At 39.4% G+C, this 24,849-nt stretch overlaps 1 protein-coding gene across 9 annotated transcripts in view; it reads right to left on the reverse strand.

Moving 5' to 3' along the window:
• Positions 1-393: 393 nt before the first annotated feature.
• Positions 394-24,849, reverse strand: part of LOC114286514 (uncharacterized) — a 95,702-nt gene continuing 71,246 nt past the window's right edge. For 6 of the 9 annotated variants that reach the window (XM_082879309.1, XM_082879305.1, XM_082879300.1 and 3 more), the window contains 3 exons: positions 4,032-4,748; positions 3,804-3,882; positions 394-706 (listed from right to left, as the gene is read on the reverse strand). In XM_082879309.1, coding sequence (XP_082735435.1) covers positions 3,805-3,882; positions 4,032-4,748 — 795 coding nt within the window. In that variant the 3' untranslated portion in view covers positions 394-706; position 3,804. Of the gene's footprint in view, positions 707-3,803; positions 3,883-4,031; positions 4,749-18,561; positions 18,839-24,849 lie in introns of those variants that run through there. The other 3 variants (XM_082879306.1, XM_082879301.1, XM_082879308.1) reach the window with 2 other exon arrangements.

The raw sequence follows: 24,849 nt of genomic DNA on the forward strand, positions 1-24,849 counted from the left end.
ACACACAATAAGCCTCCAACACTCCCCATATATAGTGAATATATATATATATATATATATATATCATATTCACTAACACATTCTAGGATCTCTTTCTATGCAAGTATCTTTTTTATGGCTAAATTTGTCGCCGATCTCCATGTTGAGTCTCAGCTAACATGGACTGACAATAGTTCTCCCTGGCCTGGCTAGTTTACCCAGCCTAATTATAAAACCTATTCATCCATGTTTCTTTCAAAAGAATTATGATTATGAAATCCCAACAAAATAGCTTGTGAATTTGCTGAAAAATAAATAAATAAATACCCTGCAAGTGTATATCCCACATAATTAGCATACCTAGCATCTAAAATCATACAAATTCTATCTCATCAACAAGTCCAAGAACCAAGATAGAGTAATATGACATTACATTTAGGTTTATTACTACCAAACACACACACACACACACACACACACACACATGTATATATATATATATATATATCATTTCTTATACAACTATAGGTAGCTGAATAGTTTTGCAATAAACACACTAATGTAGTAGTATATGACAACGTAGACACAAATGACGGGAATTAGAAATCATCTAAAAATTTATTTTTTATTTTTTAACTTATTGGAAGAAACAATAAGTTTGCCATTGACTGTAGGAGGGTAATCCAGCATACTCCAATCTCAGCAACTTGAACTCGATCATATCTAACTGCACACAAAATATTGATGGAGTCAAAGTAAAACAAAATATACAATTCCTTAGAAAAAATTGTTGGAAGATGCATGGAGATTTTATAATTACAAAAAGCATTTTGAATTTAATCATTTAAGAAAACAAAATTCAAAATTTTTGATATGGACTTTTAGATTTTTCATTTGAGAAGCGATTTGTGAAAGAGACTAATGAATAAAATAAAAATTCAAATAATTTCTCTTATTGAATTAATATGTACAAGTACCTTTTGATTAGTTTTCCTTTTCAAAAAATTTTTAGTAAAAGGACTCAAATCTTAACATTATGTTTGGATTTTGAATTTTGTTGTGAGGTATATATTATTTTTTACTACATGCTCAGATTTATTGTCAAGAGTTTTTTTATGAAGGGAAAGAACTAGAACGTATCATGTCTATCTTATGTTATGTGTTTTGTTTTGTTTTCTTACTACTACTACTACTACTTCTTCTTCTTCTTCTTCTTTATTATTTTGTTTTTTTTAATGATTGGAATGATTTAATTTCTACATAGCATATTTGTCAAGAGAAAAAAAAAATAGATTAAACAAATTTAGTTTATTTTATTTCATTTTCTTCTTTTTTTTTCATTTTCTTTTTATTTGAATTCACAATCCCTCCACAAATTCATGATTTTTTAACATAGCCTACACTAAGAGAGTTAAACCTGAACTCAAGTTGCACCAAGGTAGCAGAGAGTGTCCTAATAGGAAAATGGTTTGTTGCCTACCAATGATTCTACCAATTACTTGTCTAGATATATATAAATATACATTAAAAAGTTGTTAGTGTTAGGAATTTAGCAATATTATAATAGGGTAATTGATACAGATTATTTGAGTTATTTGCAATATACATATTTTTTATTTTAAAAATGTGATAGATTATTTAGTGAACCTTTTATTTATATATATTACAAAACCAAAATAATTTAAATAAACTAAAAGCGAAAGAAGACTATTTAGGAGATGGATGAGGGACCCCCCACAAATTCATGATTTTTTAACATAGCCAACACTAAGAGAGTTAAACCTGAACTCAAGTTGCACCAAGGTAGCAGAGAGTGTCCTAATAGGAAAATGGTTTGTTGCCTACCAATGATTCTACCAATTACTTGTCTAGATATATATAAATATACATTAAAAAGCTGTTAGTGTTAGGAATTTAGCAATATTATAATAGGGTATTTGATACAGATTATTTGAGTTATTTGCAATATACATATTTTTTATTTTAAAAATGTGATAGATTATTTAGTGAACCTTTTATTTATATATATTACAAAACCAAAATAATTTAAATAAACTAAAAGCGAAAGAAGACTATTTAGGAGATGGATGAGGGACCCCCCACAAATTCATGATTTTTTAACATAGCCTACACTAAGAGAGTTAAACCTGAACTCAAGTTGCACCAAGGTAGCAGAGAGTGTCCTAATAGGAAAATGGTTTGTTTCCTACCAATGATTCTACCAATTACTTGTCTAGACATATATAAATATACATTAAAAAGTTGTTAGTGTTAGGAATTTAGCAATATTATAATAGGGTATTTGATACAGATTATTTGAGTTATTTGCAATATACATATTTTTTATTTTAAAAATGTGATAGATTATTTAGTGAACCTTTTATTTATATATATTACAAAACCAAAATAATTTAAATAAACTAAAAGCGAAAGAAGACTATTTAGGAGATGGAAGAGGGAGTGCTTTTTTATTTATTTATTTTTTTTTTTGTTATCAACTTTTAGCTTACCAGTTACACCAAACATACAGAATAAAAGGAGCTTCTACAAAACTCCTATTTTGGAGTGCACCACATGCAAGTTAAGTTATTTTTTGTGATTTTAATACAACTTTCAGTCATAAGCAGAAGGACCACAATAAATCATTATTAAATATCACTTTAGATATAACCAATAAATTCTTTGGTAAACCAAAATAACAATTACAGTAAGTCATAATTAAATTATAGCCAACATTACAACGAGTTATAACCAACACCAAAACACATCATAATCTAATATCACTTGAGGTATTATCAAAAATTTCTTCAGTTATAACCAAAATAACATCTATAATTAATTATAATTAAATAAGTCATAACTAATGACTACAAAAAGTCAGGCATATAATACATCATTTGTTAAAGTGTTATATAGAATTCCCTTATAAATATTATGAAATATGTGTATATATATATATATAATATTCGGAAATTCTATTCTTTGGTTTACACTTTTGTGTCTTTGATTATGACCTGTTATCTTGTTAGTTATGACACGTTGTGATATTGGTTATGAAATTATTTCGGTGATAATTTAAAAGTTGTTTGGTTATACCTAATGTGATGTTTGGTTATAACTCAAAAGTTTTTATTTATTTATTTTTTATATATATATGATTCCCATAGTATTGAGTTATGTCATTTGTGATAATCAAACTCACAAATAACATAACTTGTATATGGTAGCATTACCCTATATATATATATATATATATATATTGGGTAAATTAAGACGGTAGTCCCTGTACTTTACCTCTTGCGTCATTTTAGTCTTTGTATTTTCAATCGGCTCGATTTTGACCCTAAATTTATGATTTTATCTCAATTTGATTCAATTACAACTCTTAGCATTTTTTAATGAAAAATACACATATAAGTATCATGTGCCATATTCTTAAGGGTAAAATTATAAACTTACTCAACTCATTTAATTAATCTCAATCAATTTAGTGATTTTCCTTATAAAAAAAAAAAAAACTAACAATATTATTAATTGGACCAAATTAAAATAAAATTTAAAATTAGGAGTTAAAATTGAGGTAATTGAAAGCATATAGACCAAAATGACACAAGCAAAATATAGGGACCACCATCGTAATTTTATTTTTATTTTTTTTTTAAATAAAGGAGGATATCAACTTATTACATTCAGCTTATAAAATCATAACTAGACATATGATACACTTTTTTTTTAACGTGTTTATTATAAAATTTTCTTATAAATATTATGAAATTTATACATATATATATATATATATTTATAATAAAGGATGATCAACTTACTTTACTCATCTAGCCAATAAAGGTTAGAGAACTCTTCTTCTTCGATGTCAAAATCACTTTCATCCACGGTTGCGCATTCCTAAAAGAAAAGAAAGTAAAATACATATAAACAAAAAATACATATGAAGCACTCCAGTTTAGTAGTCTCTTGTAAATGTTCAAAGATAAAAGAGTTCATCAACTGACAAAAATAATTAACCGTAAATCAAGTTGAAAAAGAAAGTCTACCTCTCCTTTCAGAAGTCGTTCCTCTAAATACTTATTGAGATCTTCTGTCCAAAGGCCTTCATTGCCACGTGTACTTACAAATATCTGTGACATGCGTACTTGTCCCAAAGTAAAGTTGTGCATATCCGGACACCTCTTCAGACTAACTCTGTTTAATGATGGCAAATTAAAATTATAGTTTGCATTACAAAAACTGTTGAGGTTTGGTAGATCTTTCAGTATTAGCCACTCCAACTTTGGGAATTCAATCACATCAATCACTTCCTTGAGCCCATCCTCTGTTGCTACAATAACTTCTTCCATCACTGGACAAGACTCCAAATAAAGTACTTTAAGTTGTTGAAGAGCCATGGCGGTGGAACATGTGAATAGATTTCTCAAGAGGGAACATTTCGTAATTGTTAGGTATTGTAGGCTTTGAAGGCCCAGAATTCCATGGGGATCCTTGTTCCACAAACATGTCAATTGAGGTAATCCATCCAATTCCATCATTCTTAATTTAATTAATGGCCTAACATGTTGTCTTTCTCCAACATTTAGCCCCTCAAGTTGAAAAACCTCTGCCACCTCACTACAATTTCTCACAATTAACTTGTTCAGATTCGCTACGTCCAAGAATTTTAAACTTATTTTGCTAGCCTGAAGATTCCAAGGATGTATCTCTCTTGAGTTTACACAATTATCGAGAACTAGTGTCTTCAACTTTGGGAAAGAAACCTGCAAAGATTCATTTGGTCATCTTGTTTTAGAACAGAATGAAATAGGCTTGTATGTTGGAATTCAACGTCAGTGATGATTGATGAGACATGCTTCTCATATTGATGAGCCAAAATTTTATTTTATGCGTGGATTATGAATTTAAGTAAAGATTTTAAAAAAAAAAATTCTAAAAGCAATGTCAACAAAATATAAAATATTTTTTTTTATTTCCCATTGTCTTTCCAAATTTCTATCCAAATTTATGATCAAAATGTTCAAAATAAATAAATATATATATATATATATATAGATTTGTATATTAAAAATGATAAATCATGTAAATAATGATTAGCAAGTGAAACACGCAATGCGTGTGCAATTCAGATAAGTAAGAATAAAAATAAATAATAAAAAAATTAATATCATAATTTTTATGTTGCCTAAGTGGTAAGATTGTTCTTAATGAAACTTAAAGTCTTGGGATCAAACCTGGATCATGCTTTTGAATTACAATTTTTTTTTAATTTTAGGCTAGATAAAGCTACCACAGCATGACGTGAAGGCTTGACTAAACAAGACAAAAAATGTGATATAGATATCTCATAAAAGGTAGGTCTCACGTATATTTGGAGGTGTAAATCCTTATTATTTTTAATTATTTTAAATTTTCTAACATAATATATGATATTTTCTAAATTTTTGGGAGTGTGGTCGCCTCCCTCTACACCCCCTAGATCCATCCTTGGGGATCTCACCCTTTGTAAGATATCTATATTTCATTATGTGTTTAGTTTTTTGAGTATTATTGCTTTATTCCATTTATAGATTAAACTTAACCTTTTGTCTCCTAAAACATTGTGTGGGAGCCGAGTTTTGACGATTGCAGAAAGCCCAAGTACATACTTGGAAGCTTATTATGTGAACATCTCATTCGCCCCATCTTGCATCACTCGGAAGCCGAACATCCTAGTCGGTCGCAGAATTAGTTAAGCAAGGAGCCGAGTGGGAATTGATTCATGACAGAAGAAGCCGAGTGAACATTCACAAGGTGGATTGAAAGTGGGCCAGACCCTGAGGCCCACAGAACAAGTATATATAAAGGAAGGACAGCCAAAATAGAGGTATGAGTGAAAAAATCCAAGAAACTTAAGACTTAAGCAAACGTGAGATATATACTGACTTATCCGTCGGAGTGCTAATTCTGGCACCACCGACCGGAGTGTTCATTCCTTTTTAGGTGATTGGCTGAAGATCTCGAGTGTCACATTGGATTCAAAGAGTATTTCCAAACCACATCACCACAATTGACGCCATCTGTGGGAATTACTCCAGCACATCCATGGCGGGCGTGAAGGAAGATCCTCCGGCAGTCGCTGACAACCTTACACCACAAGTTGATACCACTCCAAGCAACCTGCTTGGACCAGAAAACGTTAACGCACGAAGAGCTTTGAACTTCGACTCAGCTACCCCGACCTCACCCTCGACATCAGTACGTGAGACAATGAAAGCAATTATGGATCAAGCGAAGCAAAACGAACAGAGGTTGGAGAACATGATGGCAAAGAATGAGCGCCTTCGACAAGATTTAGCCCTGGAGGTGGCAAAATCCCAACAGGTTGTGCACCAAGATCCGGAACGACCTCTGAGAAAGGATCGTCGACGACCTCGAATTCGGAGACAAGACAGTAGCACTGATTCTGACTTGTCATCCTCAGAATCCAAAAAGAAATGACGGGTCGTGGTCTCCAGTTCTTCCGAGGGGAGTCCGCGTCCAAGGACTAAATAAAGAAGAAATGATTCAGACGAAGAGGATCAACATGACCCCTTTGTGCGACAGATCGCAAGGGCGGTACTATCCAAAAAGTTCAAAGCTCTATCGTTCACCCTATACAATGGCAAATCAGACCCTACCGATCATATCTGTCATCACAAGCAAGCCACGACACTGCATGTAGACGACGAGGCCCTCATGTGTAGAATATTTCCCAGCAATTTGGGACCATTGGCCTTCAGATGATATTATAAATTGGAGCCGGCATCCATTAAGAGCTTCCACCAGCTCCAAAAATCCTTCAAAGCAAGGTTCATCACCAATGACGTCCAGCCGAAGCAGTCCGATTCTCTCTAGGCAATGCAAATTCAATCAGGGGAGACCCTATGTGCTTATTCGGCGCGCTATTGGGAATGCTTTAATCTCGTAGATAATCCACACAACGACTCCATGGCCATCACCGCCTTTAAATGGGGTTACACCCTGATAGTGCCCTCCGTAGCTCCTTGACCAGAAGGCCCCCAAAAACAGTCTGGTCGCTAATGAAGAAAGTAGAGGAATACTGCAAAGTAGAGGATGACATGCTGCGGGTTAAAACCGAGCACAAGGCAATCAAGACGGCCCCATCTGAGATCGTTCAGCCGATAAGTTCTGTACCCTCGTAGAGCCCTGAACGACGGAGTCGGTCTAAACGTGACAGAAGACGAGATTCACGCCGATCAAACGAACAATGTCCGCCATGGGCTAGTGAACAACTTCAAGTGGATAGCAGGCGCACCAGGCGTGCGGAGAAGAAATATATGGAGTTGTCGGAGCCGATTAGCATGGTTATGTCTAAAATTTAACATCTTTTGTTCTTCAAATGGCCATCCAGGATGGTCAGACCACCTGACACGAGGAGACGGGATTGACAGTGCGAATGTCATAAAGACCACAGACATGATACCGATAGGTGCTATGCCTTGAAAGATCATCTTGAGGAGTTGGTACAAGATGGTCGGCTTAAGCAACACGTCCGGAAGAACAGTTCCACCAAGACAATTGCTTTACGACAAGAATCACCTCCACTCGGCGTAATCCATATGATTTACACCCAGTCAACAGCTTCCGCAGTGCGTACAATTCAGTCGCATTCCGACCGCCAGAAGCAACTCACACCAGCAAAACGGCCCCATGAAGCACCGAGTATTTCTTTTGATGATGCTGATTTGGTCGGCATAACGCTCCCGCACATTGATCCCTTGGTCATCGAACTACGCATAAACCGATTCACCATTGAACGTGTTCTCATTGATCAGGGGAGTACTTCAAAAGTTATGTACTACAAGACTTTCATCAAATTCGACTTCACTGACTCAGACCTATCCCCGGTTCATTACCCGTTATTCGATTTCAACGCTAATTTAGAATACCCGTTGGGTAAAATCACATTACCAGTTCGGACGGGCTCCCGATCAGTGGATGTTGAATTTTTGGTTGTCAAGCTTCCCTCGCCGTATAATCTCATCATGGGACGAACCTGGCTACACATCATGCAAGCTATTCCAAGCACCTACCACCAACTACTTCGCTTCCCTACTGAACACGGCATTGAACAAATTCGTGGTTCCCAAAAATCGGCACAAGCGTGTTATCTTCGTGCCGCAAAAACACCAAGAGAGCTAGAAGTGAATTCTATTGAGGTACCGAATCGGGAGAGCCTCGACAATGTTGGGCGGCTCCCAAGTGAAAAGGCAACGGAAGCCTTGGACCGAGTTGAAATTGATGGGAACCCTAATAGGTTCTTCATGGTCAGCGCCTCCCTAAATAAAGCTGACAGGCAACAGCTGATTTCCATCTTACTCAGCAACTTGGATGTATTTGCATGGTCGCCGTATGAGATGCCGGGCGTGGATCCGTCCATCTCTCAGCACCGTTTAAATGTTGACCCCAAATGTAAGCCGATTATTCAGAAAAGTCAGTGGTCAGCCGCAGAGCATATTGCTGCCGTTGTTGAAGAAGTTGACCGGTTGCTTGATGCCGGAGCAATCCGGGAAGTGACTATCCTACATGGCTGTCAAATACAATGGTGGTAAAGAAGAAAAATGGGACTTGACGCGTTTGTGTGGATTTCACAGATTTAAACGAAGCTTGCCCCAAGGACTGCTTTCCCCTCCCCAGAATAGACCAACTTGTGGATGCTACAGCACACCATCAACGTATGAGCTTCCTGGATGCCTACAGGGGCTACCATCAAATTGCCATGCATCTGGAGGATCAAGAAAAGACTGCATTCCTCACCCCAAGAGGAACCTACTGCTATAAGGTTATGCCTTTCAGGCTGAAGAATGTAGGGGCAACTTACCAAAGATTAGTCACTGCCATGTTCAAAGAGCAACTCAGCCATACTATGGAGGTGTACATTGACGATATGGTGGTCAAGTCCAAAGAAGAAAAAACTCATCTAGCCGACCTGGAAGAGACATTTGGTATTCTGCGCAAGTACAAAATAAAGCTAAACGCCTCCAAGTGTGCACTTGGGATCGGATCTGGTAAATTCCTTGGCTACATTGTTAACCACCGCGGAATCGAAGCCAACCCGAGACAAATCACAGCAATTCTAGAACTCGGCTCTCCTCGGTCGATCAAGGATGTTCAAAAGCTGATGGGGATGGCTACCATACTCAACAGGTTCATCAGTCGATCTACAAATCGCTGCCGACAATTCTTTCATACCCTTCGGCAGACCAAAGCTTTCAAATGGACCTCCGAGTGCGAAGCCGCTTTGAGTGGTTTGAAGACTTACCTCCGATTAGTTCCACTTTGGATAACACCTTCAGCAGGTGATCGTCTCATTTTCTATCTGGCAGTTTTCGATCGGGCCGTCAACACCGTACTATTAAAGGAAGAACTTGGGGAGCAACGGCCAGTGTATTATGTAAGCAAAGCAATGGTTGATGCCGAAACACGTTACCTTCCATTGGAAAAACTCATCCTTGCTCTCGTCATGGTAGCAACAACACTGATGCATTACTTTCAGGGGCATACCATTGGGGTATTAACTGATTACCCCCTTCGGTCAGTACTTCGAAGTGCAGAGGCGTCAGGGCACATTTCGAAGTGGGCTCTCGAACTCGGCTAGTACGATATTCAATTTCTGCCGAGGACCTCAATCAAGGGACAAGTGCTTGCTGACTTTGTCACCGAATTCACTGGAAGCCTTGCCGAATTTCAGTCTGATCAAATTCAACCTAAGTCGAATTGGAGGTTATACATCGGGGACTTGTGGCAACTGTACTGTGACGGGGCATCCAACCAACGTGGTTGTGGGGCCGACGTTGTGATCATGGCTCCCGATGGGTCAATAATTGAACAAGCAATCAAACTCGGCTTTGAAGCATCAAACAACGAGGCCGAATATGAAGCCTTGCTAACCGGCTTACGAAATGCACATCTCCTTGGTGCTCAGTGGTTGCTTGTCTTTTGCGACTCAAAGTTGGTCATCAATCAATTGAAGGGAGAGTATGCGGCCAAAAACGACCGTATGGCAGCTTACATGAAAACGGCAAATTCCTGGCTGGCCAAATTTGACCATCATGAATTGAACCAAATAACCCGTGATCAGAACACACATGCAGACACCCTGGCTTGCTTAGCCTCCGCCATTAACTCAAAGATTAAATGGACAATTGAAGTGGGATTCATCCCTGAACTGAGTATTGGCCCTTCTGAGGCAGTCCAGGTCAATGTCATAGAAATAGGTCCGAGTTGGATGGACCCTACCGCTGCATTCCTATCTTCCGAACAACTCCCGCCGGATAAGAAAGAAGCGCACAAGCTGCGAAACAAAGCACCGCAATACTACTTGGATCCGCGAGGAAAGCTCTACAAAAAATCCCTCTCCGGTCCATACCTAGAATGCGTCCATCCAGATAAAGTCGAGGAACTCCTGGCTGAAATACATGAAGGAAGTTGCAGTGCCCATTCTGGCAGGCGCTCTTTGGCTCATCGGGCTGTGACTCAGGGGTATTATTGGTCGAAAATGAAAGCTGAAGCCGAATGTTATGTCAAGAAATGTGAACAATACTAGAAGGTTTCCCCTTTAACCCATTTGCCTGCTAAAGAGTTAAGCTCTATAACCAGTCCTTTGTCGTTCGTCCAATGGGAACTTGACATCGTCGGACCATTGCCTCGCACCCCGGGCAACAAGCGATTTTTGATTGTCGCGACGGATTATTTCACAAAATGGGTCAAAGCGGAGGCATTGACACACATTCGAGATAACGATGTGAAGCGTTTTGTATAGAGAAATATCATAACACGATTCGGCATTCCAAGGGAACTTATTTCTAACAACGGTACCCAGTTTGATTGTGGTGTCTACTGAGAGCTTTGCTGTAAGTACAGAATTCGGCCCTATTTCTCCACCCCAGCTTATCCATAGAGTAATGGCCAAGCCGAAGCCTCCAACAAAGCCATTTTGGACGGTATCAAGAAGAGGCTGGAGAAAGCTAAAGGCAGATGGGTCGAACAATTGCCGAATGTATTGTGGGCTCATCGCACTACTCCGATACGGTTCACTGGGGAAACGCCATTCGCTTTGTGCTTTGGAAATCAAGCAATCATCCCCTTGGAGATCAGCCTCCTAACCTTGAAATCAAAAACTTTTGATATGGGCTGAAACGACATGATGTTGGCATTGGATCTAACTCTGATTGAAGAATGAAGAGACTGTGCCCTTGCGTCCATGGCACCATACCAGCAGCAGCTCGCTATGTCGTATAATCAACGAGTTCAGGTACGGCACTATGTACTAGGCGAATTGGTCCTGAAGAAAGTGCTTCCAGTTGCCAGGAATCCGGCTGATGGAAAATTGGGTCCCAACTAGGACGGCCTCTATCAGATCGACTCAATCATAGGAACAGGGGCATATCGGCTCAAAGACATGTCTGGGAGGAATTTGCCACACCCTTGGAATTCCTCACATTTGCGTAAATTCTATCATTGAACCCAACTTGTGGGGCATGATACCTGTTTTGAGTGATTCACCATGTATACATTTCGCTTTTGCAATACCAAGTTTGCTAGTTACTCATTGTGAAACTCAATTCAAAAGTCTCCTGAATAAAGACTCCGGATTCGGAGTGCCCTTCGTGCATGACATGATTGGCCAAGATTAAAAAGCCTCCAAATTCAGAGCCTCATCCATGCAGGTCACGTTTGGGCCGAACAAGACTATGGATTCAGAGCGCCCTTCGTGCATGACACGATTGCCTAAGATTAAAAAGCCTCCGAATTCGGAGCCCTATCCGTGCAGGTCACGTTTGGGCCGAATAAGACTCCGGATTCGGAGCACCCTTCGTGCATGACACGATTGGCCAAGATTAAAAAGCCTCCGAATTCGGAGCCCCATCCGTGCAAGTCACGTTTAGGCCGAACAAGACTCCAGATTCGGAGCGTCCTTCGTGCATGACACGATTGGCCAAGATTAAAAAGCCTCCGAATTCGGAGCCCCATCTGTTCAGGTCACGTTTGCGCTGAATAAGACTCCGGATTCGGAGCGCTCTTCGTGCATAACACGATTGGCCAAGATTAAAATGCCTCCGAATTCGGAGCACCATCCGTACTGGTCATGTTTGGGCTGAATAAGACCCCAGATTCGGAGCGCCCTTCGTGCAATGTTATGAGTGGCCAAGACAAAAAAGCCTTCGAATTCGGAGCCCCATCCGTGCAAGTCACGTTTGGGCCGAACAAGACTCCGGATTCGGAGCGCCCTTCGTGCATGACACGATTGGCCAAGATTAAAAAGCCTCCGAATTCGAAGCCCCATCCATGCAGGCCATGTTTAGGCCGAACAAGATGCCAGATTCAAAGTGCCCTTCGTGCATGACACGATTAGCCAAGATTAAAAAGCCTCTGAATTCGGAGCCCCATCCGTGCAGGTCACGTTTGGGCTGAATAAGACTCCGGATTCGGAGCGCCCTTCGTGCATGACACGATTGGCCAAGATTAAACAGCCTCCAAATTCGGAGCCCCATCCGTGCAGGTCACGTTTGGGCCGAATAAGACTCCGGATTTGGAGCGCCTTTCGTGCATGACACGATTGGCCAAGATTAAAAAGCCTTCGAATTCAGAGCCCCATCCATGTAGGTCACGTTTGGGCCGAACAAGACTCCGGATTCGGAGCGCCCTTCGTGCATGACATGATTGGCCAAGATTAAAAAGTCTCCAAATTCATAACCCCATCCGTGCAGGTCACGTTTGGGCCGAACAAGACTCCGGATTCAGAGCGCCCTTCATGCATGACACGATTGGCCAAGATTAAAAAGCCTCCGAATTCGGAGCCCCATCCACGCAGGTCACGTTTGGGCTGAATAAGACTCCGGATTCGGAGCGCCCTTCGTGTATGTCACGAGTGGCCAAGACAAAAAAGCCTCCGAATTCGGAGCCCCATCCGTGCAGGTCACGTTTGCACCGAATTCAAATGCCCGTCGTGGATTTCACGACTGGCCGAGTTAAAATGACATCGAATTCGAAACCTCATCACTGAACAACACTTTTGGATCGAGTTGTCATTATAATTCGACACGCGTGTCCTATGTAATTAACAAGCATAAACGCATTTGATGGAAGATAGAAAAAGATTGATAATATGTTTACACATTAAATGAAATAACATGCCGACATGTCAAATAATTCACTTTATTAGATTAATAATGCATAATTCGCTACTAATCTACGAAAGAGCGTTACAATATGTTTAAATTCTATTTGGCTTCCCCTTCGTCGTCGCTCTTCTCAATTTCAAAAGCCTCAAAGGAAAAGTGACAACTCTAATATAATGTCGACGTCGAATCAACACCTTTTTCTCATAGAGCCTCTGCCATGGCGAGCTTTTCCTTAGTCTTCTCTATCCCAACTTTCCGACCATCGTGGAAGCCTTTTTCATAAGCACTGCCCTTTACGGCCTCCATCGCAAACATGCTCACCGTATCACGGTCAGCAAGTGCATAACTAATAAGCCGTTGAGTCACCCATTCTTCCACAATCCGGTTAGCTTGTCCGGTTGGTTGTGTCTGAGCGGCTTTGACCTTCCTCAGCTCACGCTCAGTCGTTTCCGCGCGAGCTTCCAAATTTCGAATACGTTCATCTTTCTTCTCTATTTCACGACGCGCGGCATGAAGGCGCATGCCAATTTCATAGGCGGTGTACAGCCCTTACACCGCTCCGTAAATGCCCTCTCGAAACACCTCGAATTCAGGTCCACCAACCATCGACTACTGGACTTCTGGCGGAAAAATCTGTCGTGCAAATTCGACTACCACGTTCGGATCGCGGATGATGGAGTCTGCCTCCGTCATCGGTTTGTTCTTGATGAAAATTGAAAAGCTCAATAGGCGTGGCGGTTCACTGGCCTGACTTCGCGAACGAGGGGGGCTCTCCCGTTGGCGCTTCTCCTTCCTCAGTGACCTGCTTCGTCGACACGGAGAGTGGCGCCTCTCACATGCTGCAGATGCCCTACCTCCCGTACGGGGAGGTTCGCCACCTCGATTCATTACTGAGTCCAGCTCAGCTAGCGTTTTACCCTCTCCCTTACAGTTAAAGAATAGTCTAGTTGACATTCACACTCCTCCGGCCGCGTCTGACGGACAGAGTTGAGTTACTTTTTGACACACAATTGGAATCTCCTACTCCATTTTTAATCACTCAGGAGTGCACCGCACTCCCGAAGCGACCTCAGCAATGCGCGCACTCCATAGGCCACCGACATTCAGCGTTCTAGTTCATAACGGGGCAAGGGTAGATTCGTTAATCTTTATGGCTACCCTTCCAGTATCTTTGCAAACTGCAAAAATACTAAAAGTTCTCAAAGACCGCTTGAGCAAACAAAGGACCGCTCGAGCGAACTAACCAAAATCTAGGCAACAATTCTATTGAAAAAAACAACTCACAACCTATTCCAAACGGAACAACGACATCTAAACAACCAAACTCAACAAGAAATAGAATGAATAAAGATATGAACAACCATTCAAGAATAGCAATCCTGGATCCAAAACAATAAACGGGTTGGGTCTAAACCAAAATCATTATAACCTTCCACCCTTAAGGAATTTCGTCCCTAAAATTTAAACAACGCCACAACACGCACATACACAATCACAACCACAACAATGCTTCCCAAAAGCCATAACACCACAAACTACACAACCATGACCACCTCCTTCTCAATAGTAATGCGATAAAGTAAAATGCGATAAAGTAAAATGAAATTCAAGCTATAACCACGCAAGGAAACTCATTAAAATCACTTACGACGCTAACACGTAACAAGGTACAAATAACACTTCAAGCGAGGAAATTCAAACACACATCACACTTAGTTATTTCAAACCCAAAAGCACCTCCACTTATAAAACCACCCTAAATACTCTATTCACTCAAAATCTTCATCTTTCCCTTCACATGACGACATAGACATTTCCAAAGAAAAACCTCTCAAAAGGCAAAATTTTAACCCACAATAACCCAACTACGCCGAGGAACACAACCACACACAAAAGAGAATAAAACCATTCCTAGTACCCATCATGAATTCTAAGTTACAACTTTTACTATATAAACAAAGCTTGCCACAACAGGCACACCAAAATTCTGGAATTGAAAACAACCAAGACCCATCATAAACTTGTGTTCCTGTTTGTCTTGTTTGCCACAAAAACAACACCACAGTTACGCCAAGACCCAAGCCACAACATCTACAAGACAGCTCCCGAAACCAACCTCAGGCTACCCGCCCACACAAATTCAAAATCTCCTTTTTACCTAGGTGCATTACACAAACCCACTACCAGCTTAAAACAACTAAATTTCCAATAAGAAAAGTTTTAGTTCCCAATTTCCTTTCCAAAAGACTTCAATTGATAACTCTCCCAACCATCACTCGACCAATGACACAATCATTTCAAAAATAAAATGGTAATCTTGTTACGACATAGAAATAGAACACGTCAAACATGACAATAAGAAGTTAAACAACAATAGAAAATCACCCGAAAATTACATTCCATTACCACAACGATGGCATCCATCAACCACTCGTAACTACACCCTTTCTAGCAAAACAAGCTGCCACAATCGTCTCCACCTAAGGACTAACAACACTGATCAAAACGCATACCCAGATAACACTCTGAACAAATGATCTTAAGATATACACAAGATTAAAAACACCTGAGGATTAATTCGCCCCGCTTCACAAGAATACCAAGAAAGGACTACACTCACTATGCACTGTGCCAAATTTCTACCCTAGGTATCGGTCACTACCTTGACTTTCCTCAATAACAACACACTTGAACTCCTTATCATCCACTACCTCAACTCACCGCCTTCCCTCAAATCCAACGCCTCTTAGAATTTCACCTCATGAACCTAAAATTCACACTTCTCAAACTTAACTAATCATGAAGGGGTCTAAACAGCTCAAATACTAACAAACCATCCACACGTTCTTATAAAGAAAGGACAACTTAACCAAGCCAAAGAAAGGAGTTTGCACTCAATCTCGAACTTACAAAGGATCCTGTCAACCTAGGACAAAAGGTCACTTTAACACGTACTCGGCTCTTATAATTACTTTTAATACTTCCCTTAATTCTCCTAGTGTCTCACTACCACTCAACTCAAAATATACCTATGATATGAACTGCTCTACTACGAACTATCATACCTCTTGATTCTAATCAAACAAGAAGTCAACATCCCAGGATCACAACCCTCATTGCATATATACAAAGTACTCCTATTCCACAGACAAAGCTTGCAAAAAGGACTCTACATTTAGTACAAGAAACACACAACCAACCACATCAACACACTCTCGCATACTGCCAATATATGATAGCTACCACAAAATGAAACTAACTGCCCTTAATAGACTAGGAAGAAATTTCGAAAAATGAAACTCAAGGCACCTTCACGTCAATCACTCTTAACTACTCCAAACACCAATACTACCAACTCCTAATGACCTGATAAGGAATTCTTAAAGATGTACTAAGGACACTTATTCATCTAACTCACTTCTTGGTATGATGACAACAACACCTTACCCTACACCGACCCATTAGACTCAAACACTTAATCTACGCAACCACTCTCCTCTCTTAGCACCAAAACAACAATATTACAACTCCAAACACTCCTATATGTGGTTCTACAACCTCTCCCGCACCCTCTTAAGTTCGAAGTGGACTTCTCGAGGCCAAAACAAACAACTCCCCTTCGCAGAACAATATACACCCCCCAACGCAAATCACATACAACCACACCACACCACACTGAAGACAGATAAGGTCCATGATAGGCTCACTACCCACACCAATCCACATGCATCCGACAATAACACTGCTCCTGTCACTACAAGACACAACCATCCTACTCTCCCAAGAAGCCTCCACTGTAATAAATTAAAACTTATACTTTTATCCTAAGCCAATAGCCAACATCAACTAAACTGAACATACTCACTGGTATAACTCCACCCTCACAATGTCCCAACTAGTCACAATGACCCTCAAAATACCTGTCTTCCATAACCAACTCTAACGTCCACCTATTCTAAATCAATTTCAACCAAACACAAATTATTTAACATAGCAAACAATCTCTAGTCAAAATAAGGCTCTCTGACCATCACATTCCCAAGTCAAAATGCAATAGTTCATACCCATCAATATGAAGATTTCCAAATTCCACAACTCATCACATTAAGGAAAACTCAAAACCACTACCTAACTCATAAAAATAAACAACCCACCATACATACGTATATAAACAAAAGTCATAATATTACAACGTTCCACACTTTACAGGTTACAAAACAAAACGATCACATAATACTTACAACCATTTGCCCTCCAGTCACAAAACAAGGTATAACCAAAACTAACTACCCAAAACAGCCATCCCTCCGCCAACACCACTATCACCTTTCTAACCAGACTGTCGAGACTGGTCATTCTTAACCCTCGAAACACTTCCAGAATTCTGACACCAAGAACAAGAGCAGCAGACGTGACCCAGCTGGCCAAACTTGAAACAAACAGTAATCTTCCCACTCTAAGGATAAAAGTTCGACCATCCAAAGGTTCTTGAAAACTGGCTTACTCGATTTTGGTATTGGCATCGCCCCTACCTGGACAGATAAGGTTGAACCCGACTAGATTGCGAAACACCCAAAGAAGTCCATGATTGCGTACAAAAATGCCTAGTATGACCTGATTGATTACACGCATAGCAAATAGGTGGTCCCCGAATACGTGACTGGTTCGAAGTCTGAACTGTTAAGGATCCCAATGACTGCTCCTCTTGTGAGCACTCGATCACGCCAAGTCCTAGTTGGCTAGAAGATCTCGTTAGTGTAACTATTGGTTAGGGCAACAACTTTGCCCTTCTCCTTTGGTTCTTATTAGGTCTACCACGACTCCAAATTGATGGAGTTGCTGATGTGGCCTCCTCCCCACCCTGTCCCATGACCAGGACTGAGGCCTTCAAGTGGGCACCGTTACCACAAGCACACGATAATTCCTATGCCAAGACTTTACAATCATTCCCCAAACGTCATCACATAACTTACTCTCAAACTCTGCACAATAGAGCTCCTCAGTTTCTACTAACTCCGGAGCAAACCTTGACAGTTTGGTAAACCATGCCTCAAATTGTGCCAAAGGTGTAATACCTTGGCGCAACTCCAAAAATTGCTTCCTCAATTCTTCCTGTGTGGAAAGAGGAAAGTCGTCACTTCCTTGCCTAAACATCCTAATCAAAACAAACATAACAAATTCAGCACACTTCTAATTGTGCCCCCCAACAAAATCTCATACACTCTAGCATTAAAAACACAATGCATTCCACAAAAGTGCTTAGCCACAAACCGGTTGTGGTAAAAACCACTTCCCACGTACCCTAAGTATTCTAACCCGATACACTCTAATACCAAGTTGTAATGTCCCAAAATAAATAGGCATTCCACTCCATTATAATATTGCTAACATGCAGAACACAACAACAACATGATTATACAACATCGCTTCCAATACATGCCTTAATACATTCTTTTAGTTCTATAACATGAATTGCACCCATAATGAATAAAACTAAATTATTAGAAGTTAATGCCTTAAAGGCTACACATTTCTAGGGCGTTGCCCTATTACAGAAAATGAGTTGCAACTCAATACAAAGAAGCCCGTGGCTTAAATTATAACAATAAACAAGAAAGCAATGAATCCGAGCCTCAAGCTCCAAGGCTCTCCCAAGACATCACCTTGGCAGAGGCACACCAGTTCACCTAAAAGTGGTTTCCATCGTAGGGTGAGCATAAAGTCCAATAGAAATAAACTTAATGACATAAAAGAAGCATAACAATGTCATAAGATGTATGCATATGAAATGTCATGATAAAACATGCAATTTTTCTTCTTTGAAACAATGGCCTCGTTTGGGAAGTGGCTATTTTAGAGGCTTTTTGGCTATTTAGTATGCTATTTTAGTTTTTGTGTTTGGGAAGATGAGATGAATTTTTAGTTGAGTTGTTGTATGGAAAAGTGTGTTGAAATGATGTTTGAATTTAAAATGACAAATTTGTCCCTAAAATTATAATTTTTTAAATTGATATAAAGGGGTAAAATGGTAATTTAGCCGTTGAAATGATGTTTTCAGGCTGTGACAGTCTAGGCGCAGCCTACACTGTCCGGGCTGCAGCCTACTTTTTATTTTTTAATTTTTTTTTGAAAAACTGTGAATAGGGCCGCTTTTTTGCTTATTTCCCATTTTAGGCTATCCTGAACCTCAGGTTCCCAAACAGCACCAATGTAATGCAAGATTTCCAAAACATCTTTCCAAATCAACAATATTCTTTCCAAACAATCAAGTGGTAAATATAATGAATAAATCTCCAGAGCCAGTGTTCATAATAGTAACTATACAAGTCACTATGCCATTTCTATCGGTATTAACCGGAAGGCTCGACACCTACCACACGGATTTTAGGTCTTACATACATTTTTCAAAACATTGAAATCTTCAATTGCAAATCCATGATATGTACAATGCAATGTATGATTTGTAAATATTTCCATTCCCTAATCCACATGCAATTTCTACAACTATCAATACAACCCTCCACCAGTTGCCAAAACAATTATCTCTAATTAAAAGATAACAACAATAATAATATTCCAAAATCATAACCAAATCAGAATCCCAATAATTTATACAAAAATCTCATGATTCCAAAAACATCATTCACACTCCTCACGTGTCTTGTGAATCTCCACCGAAAATATAAAATTTTCTCAAAACCATTCATATCGTTTCCAATAAAACCACCATTTCAAAGAAGTAAATAATACTTGGTATTTTCTTATAATTTCAAAACATTTCTCAACCAAACCACATTTCAACCAAAATCCCATAACGATTCTAATTCCATTCATTTTCATAAAAGCATCAAAAACCCTAGTTTTTTTATTAACCTTTGAAAACCCATTAAAACCAAACGTTTTCTTCAAAAATACATAACACAACAACCACCAGGTTATCAATCCCAAACCACAACTGAAAATAAGTGTTTTTTTCCCAAATTTGTGCATTAATAAATATATATATATATATATATATATCCAAATCCTTTTTCTTTTTTTTTTGAAAACTCATAACTAACAAAAATAACATATAATGAAGCTAAACAACATGCAGACCGTTAAGAAAATCCCTACCTCAACTCTAGAAGAGGAGAAAGCCCAAACGCCCCAAAACTCAACGTTGACGAAAACACGAACTTTTCAGATTAAAATGAAGCCCTAGGTGAGCTATACCTTTTTCTCTAAAGGACAATGGTGAAGAGATCAAAGGGCGAGGGTGTATTTGAGGTTTAAAGGTGAGTTTTAAAGAGAGAGAGAGAGAGAGAGAGAGAGAGAGAGCAGATCTAGGTTTTCGAAATGTTTAGAGAGAGAAAGAGATGAAAAAGTGATCCAAAAAGTAACTTTTACAGACTGATATACGCGCAGATAGCTCGAGCAACCAAAACATCGCTCGAGCGACCAAACACAAAAAGTGAGACTGTTCGGGCGAGCAAGTTACCGCTCGAGCGAACAATGACACCCTCCCAAAAGTTTTGCAGACAGAGGCTAACCGCTCAAGCATAAGAAGTGAAAATCCTAAGTGATTCGTACGAAAGTGATTTAGACTGTTGTTTTCGGAATAAACAATAAATCGACACAAACGATTTTTACGTAGAAAAACCACAATTGAAGAACCTTCAATTGTAATCAAAAACCACGGGCGAAACGCCACTAATCAATCCACTACTGAAGAAAGAAAGATTACAAAGATAACACACAAATTACCCAACTCAGTCAATTTGTCTTCAAACCTTCTGTAACTCTTTCACCAAGCCTTCGTCTCGGAACTGATTAATCTGAAATTTGAATCCACAACTTCACTTGTCGAATCAACAACTACGTACAGAATCAAACTCCTTTGAAACTCCACATTTGAATCTTCGAAATCCACCGAAGAATAACACTCTTGTATGTATTCAATCAATCTCCTTGATATGTGCTTGTCAATTCATGAGTTTAATACTCACTCAATTTAACAAGGAAAACTCACAAAAATACTCCAGAAGAAAACCTCAAAGTAGATCTAAAAAACCTAATCCTAGTTTTGGAGTAAAACAAATACTTATAGAAATCCTGGACTGTGAAGCTCGCTCGAGCGAGAACCTTGTCTCACGTGATTTCTATAAGTGGCTTCACACGAGCCACGCAACCTACGCTCGAGCGTACAATCAACTCTTTCAGGTTTTTATGCAGACGCACTTCTTTGCTCGAGCGCACATTCATCCCTTTCAGGTTTTTACCAGACGCAGTCTTCGCTCGAGCGAGCAAGACAAAATAGCACAGAAATTTACAACTCAATCACACAAGTTTGTTCGCGGGATTAACAAGACTCAGGGACCTAACAATCTCCCCCTTTGTCAATACCCGGACAAAACTTTCTAACACAATGTCCTGAACAAACGAACAAACTAAACAAACCAACTATAAAACCAGAAAAGGAAACAACTACCAAACCAATCTTGATAGGAAAACAATATGCACAAAATAAACAATCTGCACAACATAAACTTGGAGAGAATTGTTATTCATCATAAGAAACCATCAAGACTTAGCAAACATAACTATCTACATCTAACAACTTAAATTCCAATATAAACAATATAACATGTTGCCCATAAGTCCAAGTGCTGCCTACAAAAACATCATGAGTATCCCATATACATCACCCCAAAAAGATAAATCCTGCCTGCAAAAACATATGAGTATCCCAAACATATATACCCCCCAAACATATACCCCAAAAATCATACTCCCCTTTTTTGGTCCGAGAGTGACCCAAAAAAAAACAGTCATATACACCTTCACAAAAACTATCCAAGTAAATAAACCAAAACTATCCAGAAAATCATAGGCCAAAAACTAAGAATGAGAGGAAGATGGCTGTTGCAACTGAAGTATGGAAAGAATCTGAGCAAGCATGGTACTCTGCTGATCAAGTCGGCCGTCAAGAGTATCGAGTCGGGCATCCAACCGATCAAGGCGACAAGTGACGAACTGCTCAAACTACTGCAGCTGGCCATGAAATGAACGAGGACGCATCTCAGGTAGATCAGGTACACCTAATGTGGCTGCATCAACCTCTTCCTTCCCTGCGTGTGGATCATCACCTGTATCAGATATCCCAACCCCCGACACACCCCCTTTTACATGTGCTTAACTCTGAGAAACGGTTAACTTGGTGATGGGTTTAATAGAATGAGCAAACTCATCATCATCAAGAGTGGGAACACCAAGAGAAGAGAGAAAATGAGCGAGGAAACACCCATATTGAAGACCCAAAGACTTACGACCCTCATAAACAGCAATCATTTTGGAAACTATCATGGCCGGGAGATCAATGGGAAGCCTGTGATCGATGCAATACAACACATAACCCTGATCTTGGGTAATGTGTGAAGAATGGGTGGTGACATGAAGATTAGCACACACAATGATATTAAGGAGACGAAACCGAGGAATAAGCTCATTCTGTTGAATGAGTGCCTCGGCGAACCAAGTCCGGTTACAACCACAAAGTTCAGACGTAACTTGATCAAAGTCAATACCAGAACGAGTAAGGAGAGGAAACCGAAAATCCGGGACTTCAGGAAGATCAAAAAATAACCGAAAAACGTCACAAGTGATGTCTATAGGTTTCTTCCTCACCCAAGTGCGAAAGGAGGAAGGAATTTCTTTGCGAATAGAATGTATGTTGCAATAAAATTCACGGACTAAACTCAGATTTTGGGGCCCGGAAAAGACCAAAACTTGATCACCCCCTAGTGAATCAAACAAAGAGCGGATAGGGAGCAACTCAAAGACACTAGACAGGACATTCCTTTCCAGATGAACTTTCCTGGAGACATAAAATTCCTTAAACTGTCTGGACTTTTCTTTGGACTCAAACTTTTTAGTATTGAAACTGGGGCGAGACATTGTGGTTTTACGAAGCTTAGAGGGCTCAGCCATGACTAGACAACCCCAAAAAAACAAGACAATCATAGAACCCAGTAACCCACAACACAAGACACCCAATAACCATATCAGAAAACCCCCAAGAAAAAACAGAAGTAGCCAACAAAACAGATTAGTCCAACATGGTTAGAAAAGCAGGGGAACTCATAACCTTAGCATAATATAAATGAAATGATAACCAGAGTTAGAAAAACAGCTAACAAGCACAGATAGAGCAATGTATGAAAACCATTAACAGTAGATGAAAAGACGCAATCAGCAATGCAATGAAAATAGAGCACATTATCACAGGTCAATATATTTAGAAAAAAAAATCCCTAATTTAAACCCTAAAAAAAACTAGCCAAATGCGCCAAATCAGGAACCCTAGATGCAAGAGAGAGACACGAAACCATGATGAAATAACCATAAACAATAATGAAGAACCCTAGACATTAAGTCAAAAACAAAACAGACACAGCGATATACTGAGAACAAAATAACAAATAAAACAAAAACCAAAAAAAACTTACTAGTAATGAAGATGCAGGACAAATGAAGAAAAACACCCCCAAAGTGAGGGAAATCCAAGTGATGAAGCAACAATGGAAGAGTAAACGCTCAATGGGAGTAATAGAGACAACAAACAAAACTCAAGAGGGTAAAAAATGAAACGAAAAGACACAGTAACAGTATTTAAACCTCGACAGGTCGCTAGAGCGAGGACAATTATGTGCAAAAAGGGTCGCTCGAGCCAAGAACTTGTCGCTGTCGCCAAAAACGGACGCTCTCAGGTCTAACGCAGCAGCAGAAGTACGCTCGAGCGAAGAAGAGAAAAAAAACAAAACCAAAAAAAAAAAAAACTACTTTTTTTTTTCTAAAACAAAAAAAAAATAAGATACTCAATATCATGAAGCGAGACCTGTAACACAAGTAAATGATCAAATTTAGCCAAAAATCATACTAAAATGAAATAATCTACAAACCATGAAACCTGCAGACTTGCAATTGTTACAATATGACACTTGTGATCATGAGCAAAGTAGATAAAATATAATCAACGATCATAAGCTTCATGAGAATGTACAACTCAAAAATCAACATGAGAGCTCACAAAATGAAAGTGTGTGTGTGCAGTCCTTGAGAGGCCACTGAGCTAGAGTTAATCCTCGTAGTGATCGGATGGCTGGACCTCTGCCAAGAGTAACTAAACATTACAGAGAAAAGTCAAACCACTAAGAATCATAGGGTATTTGTTGAGTAAAAATGGAGGCTCCCCCTCAAACAATGAGTCCCTTATTTTTCATTTTTTTTTTCTAACTTTTCTTTCTTGTGGGCACTCACTGGTAGCATTCACGCTCAAGAGTATGGAAACCAAACCAAAGAAGAATGAAATCAAAAAGGATGGCCTGGTTGGTGCCTCTGAGGTAGCCTTTTCCTAATGCTCAGACTTCAAGGAACTGAGGGAGAAACCGTGGAAGTGAAAAATGATGGTAGATGGTTATGAGACTCAACATCACCCATGATATACTAGTATCGGTCAATTCCACTGTAAAAGTATAAGAAACACTGTTAGTAGTCCACAGAGAACTTTGATCACTTGTGCGGAAACCCCTGCAACAATTTATCTCAAGGATGTGTACAGAATGAGATTGTGAGATTAATGACCATGGGCATTCAAAATGAGCTATGAACAAAGAACAATGTGATCTTGTAAGCAGCATGAGTAGTGTACATATAAAGT

The sequence above is a fragment of the Camellia sinensis genome, chromosome 7, assembly GCF_055761805.1.
Source record: "Camellia sinensis isolate YWXY chromosome 7, ASM5576180v1, whole genome shotgun sequence".
NCBI classification, from domain to species: Eukaryota; Viridiplantae; Streptophyta; class Magnoliopsida; order Ericales; family Theaceae; genus Camellia; species Camellia sinensis.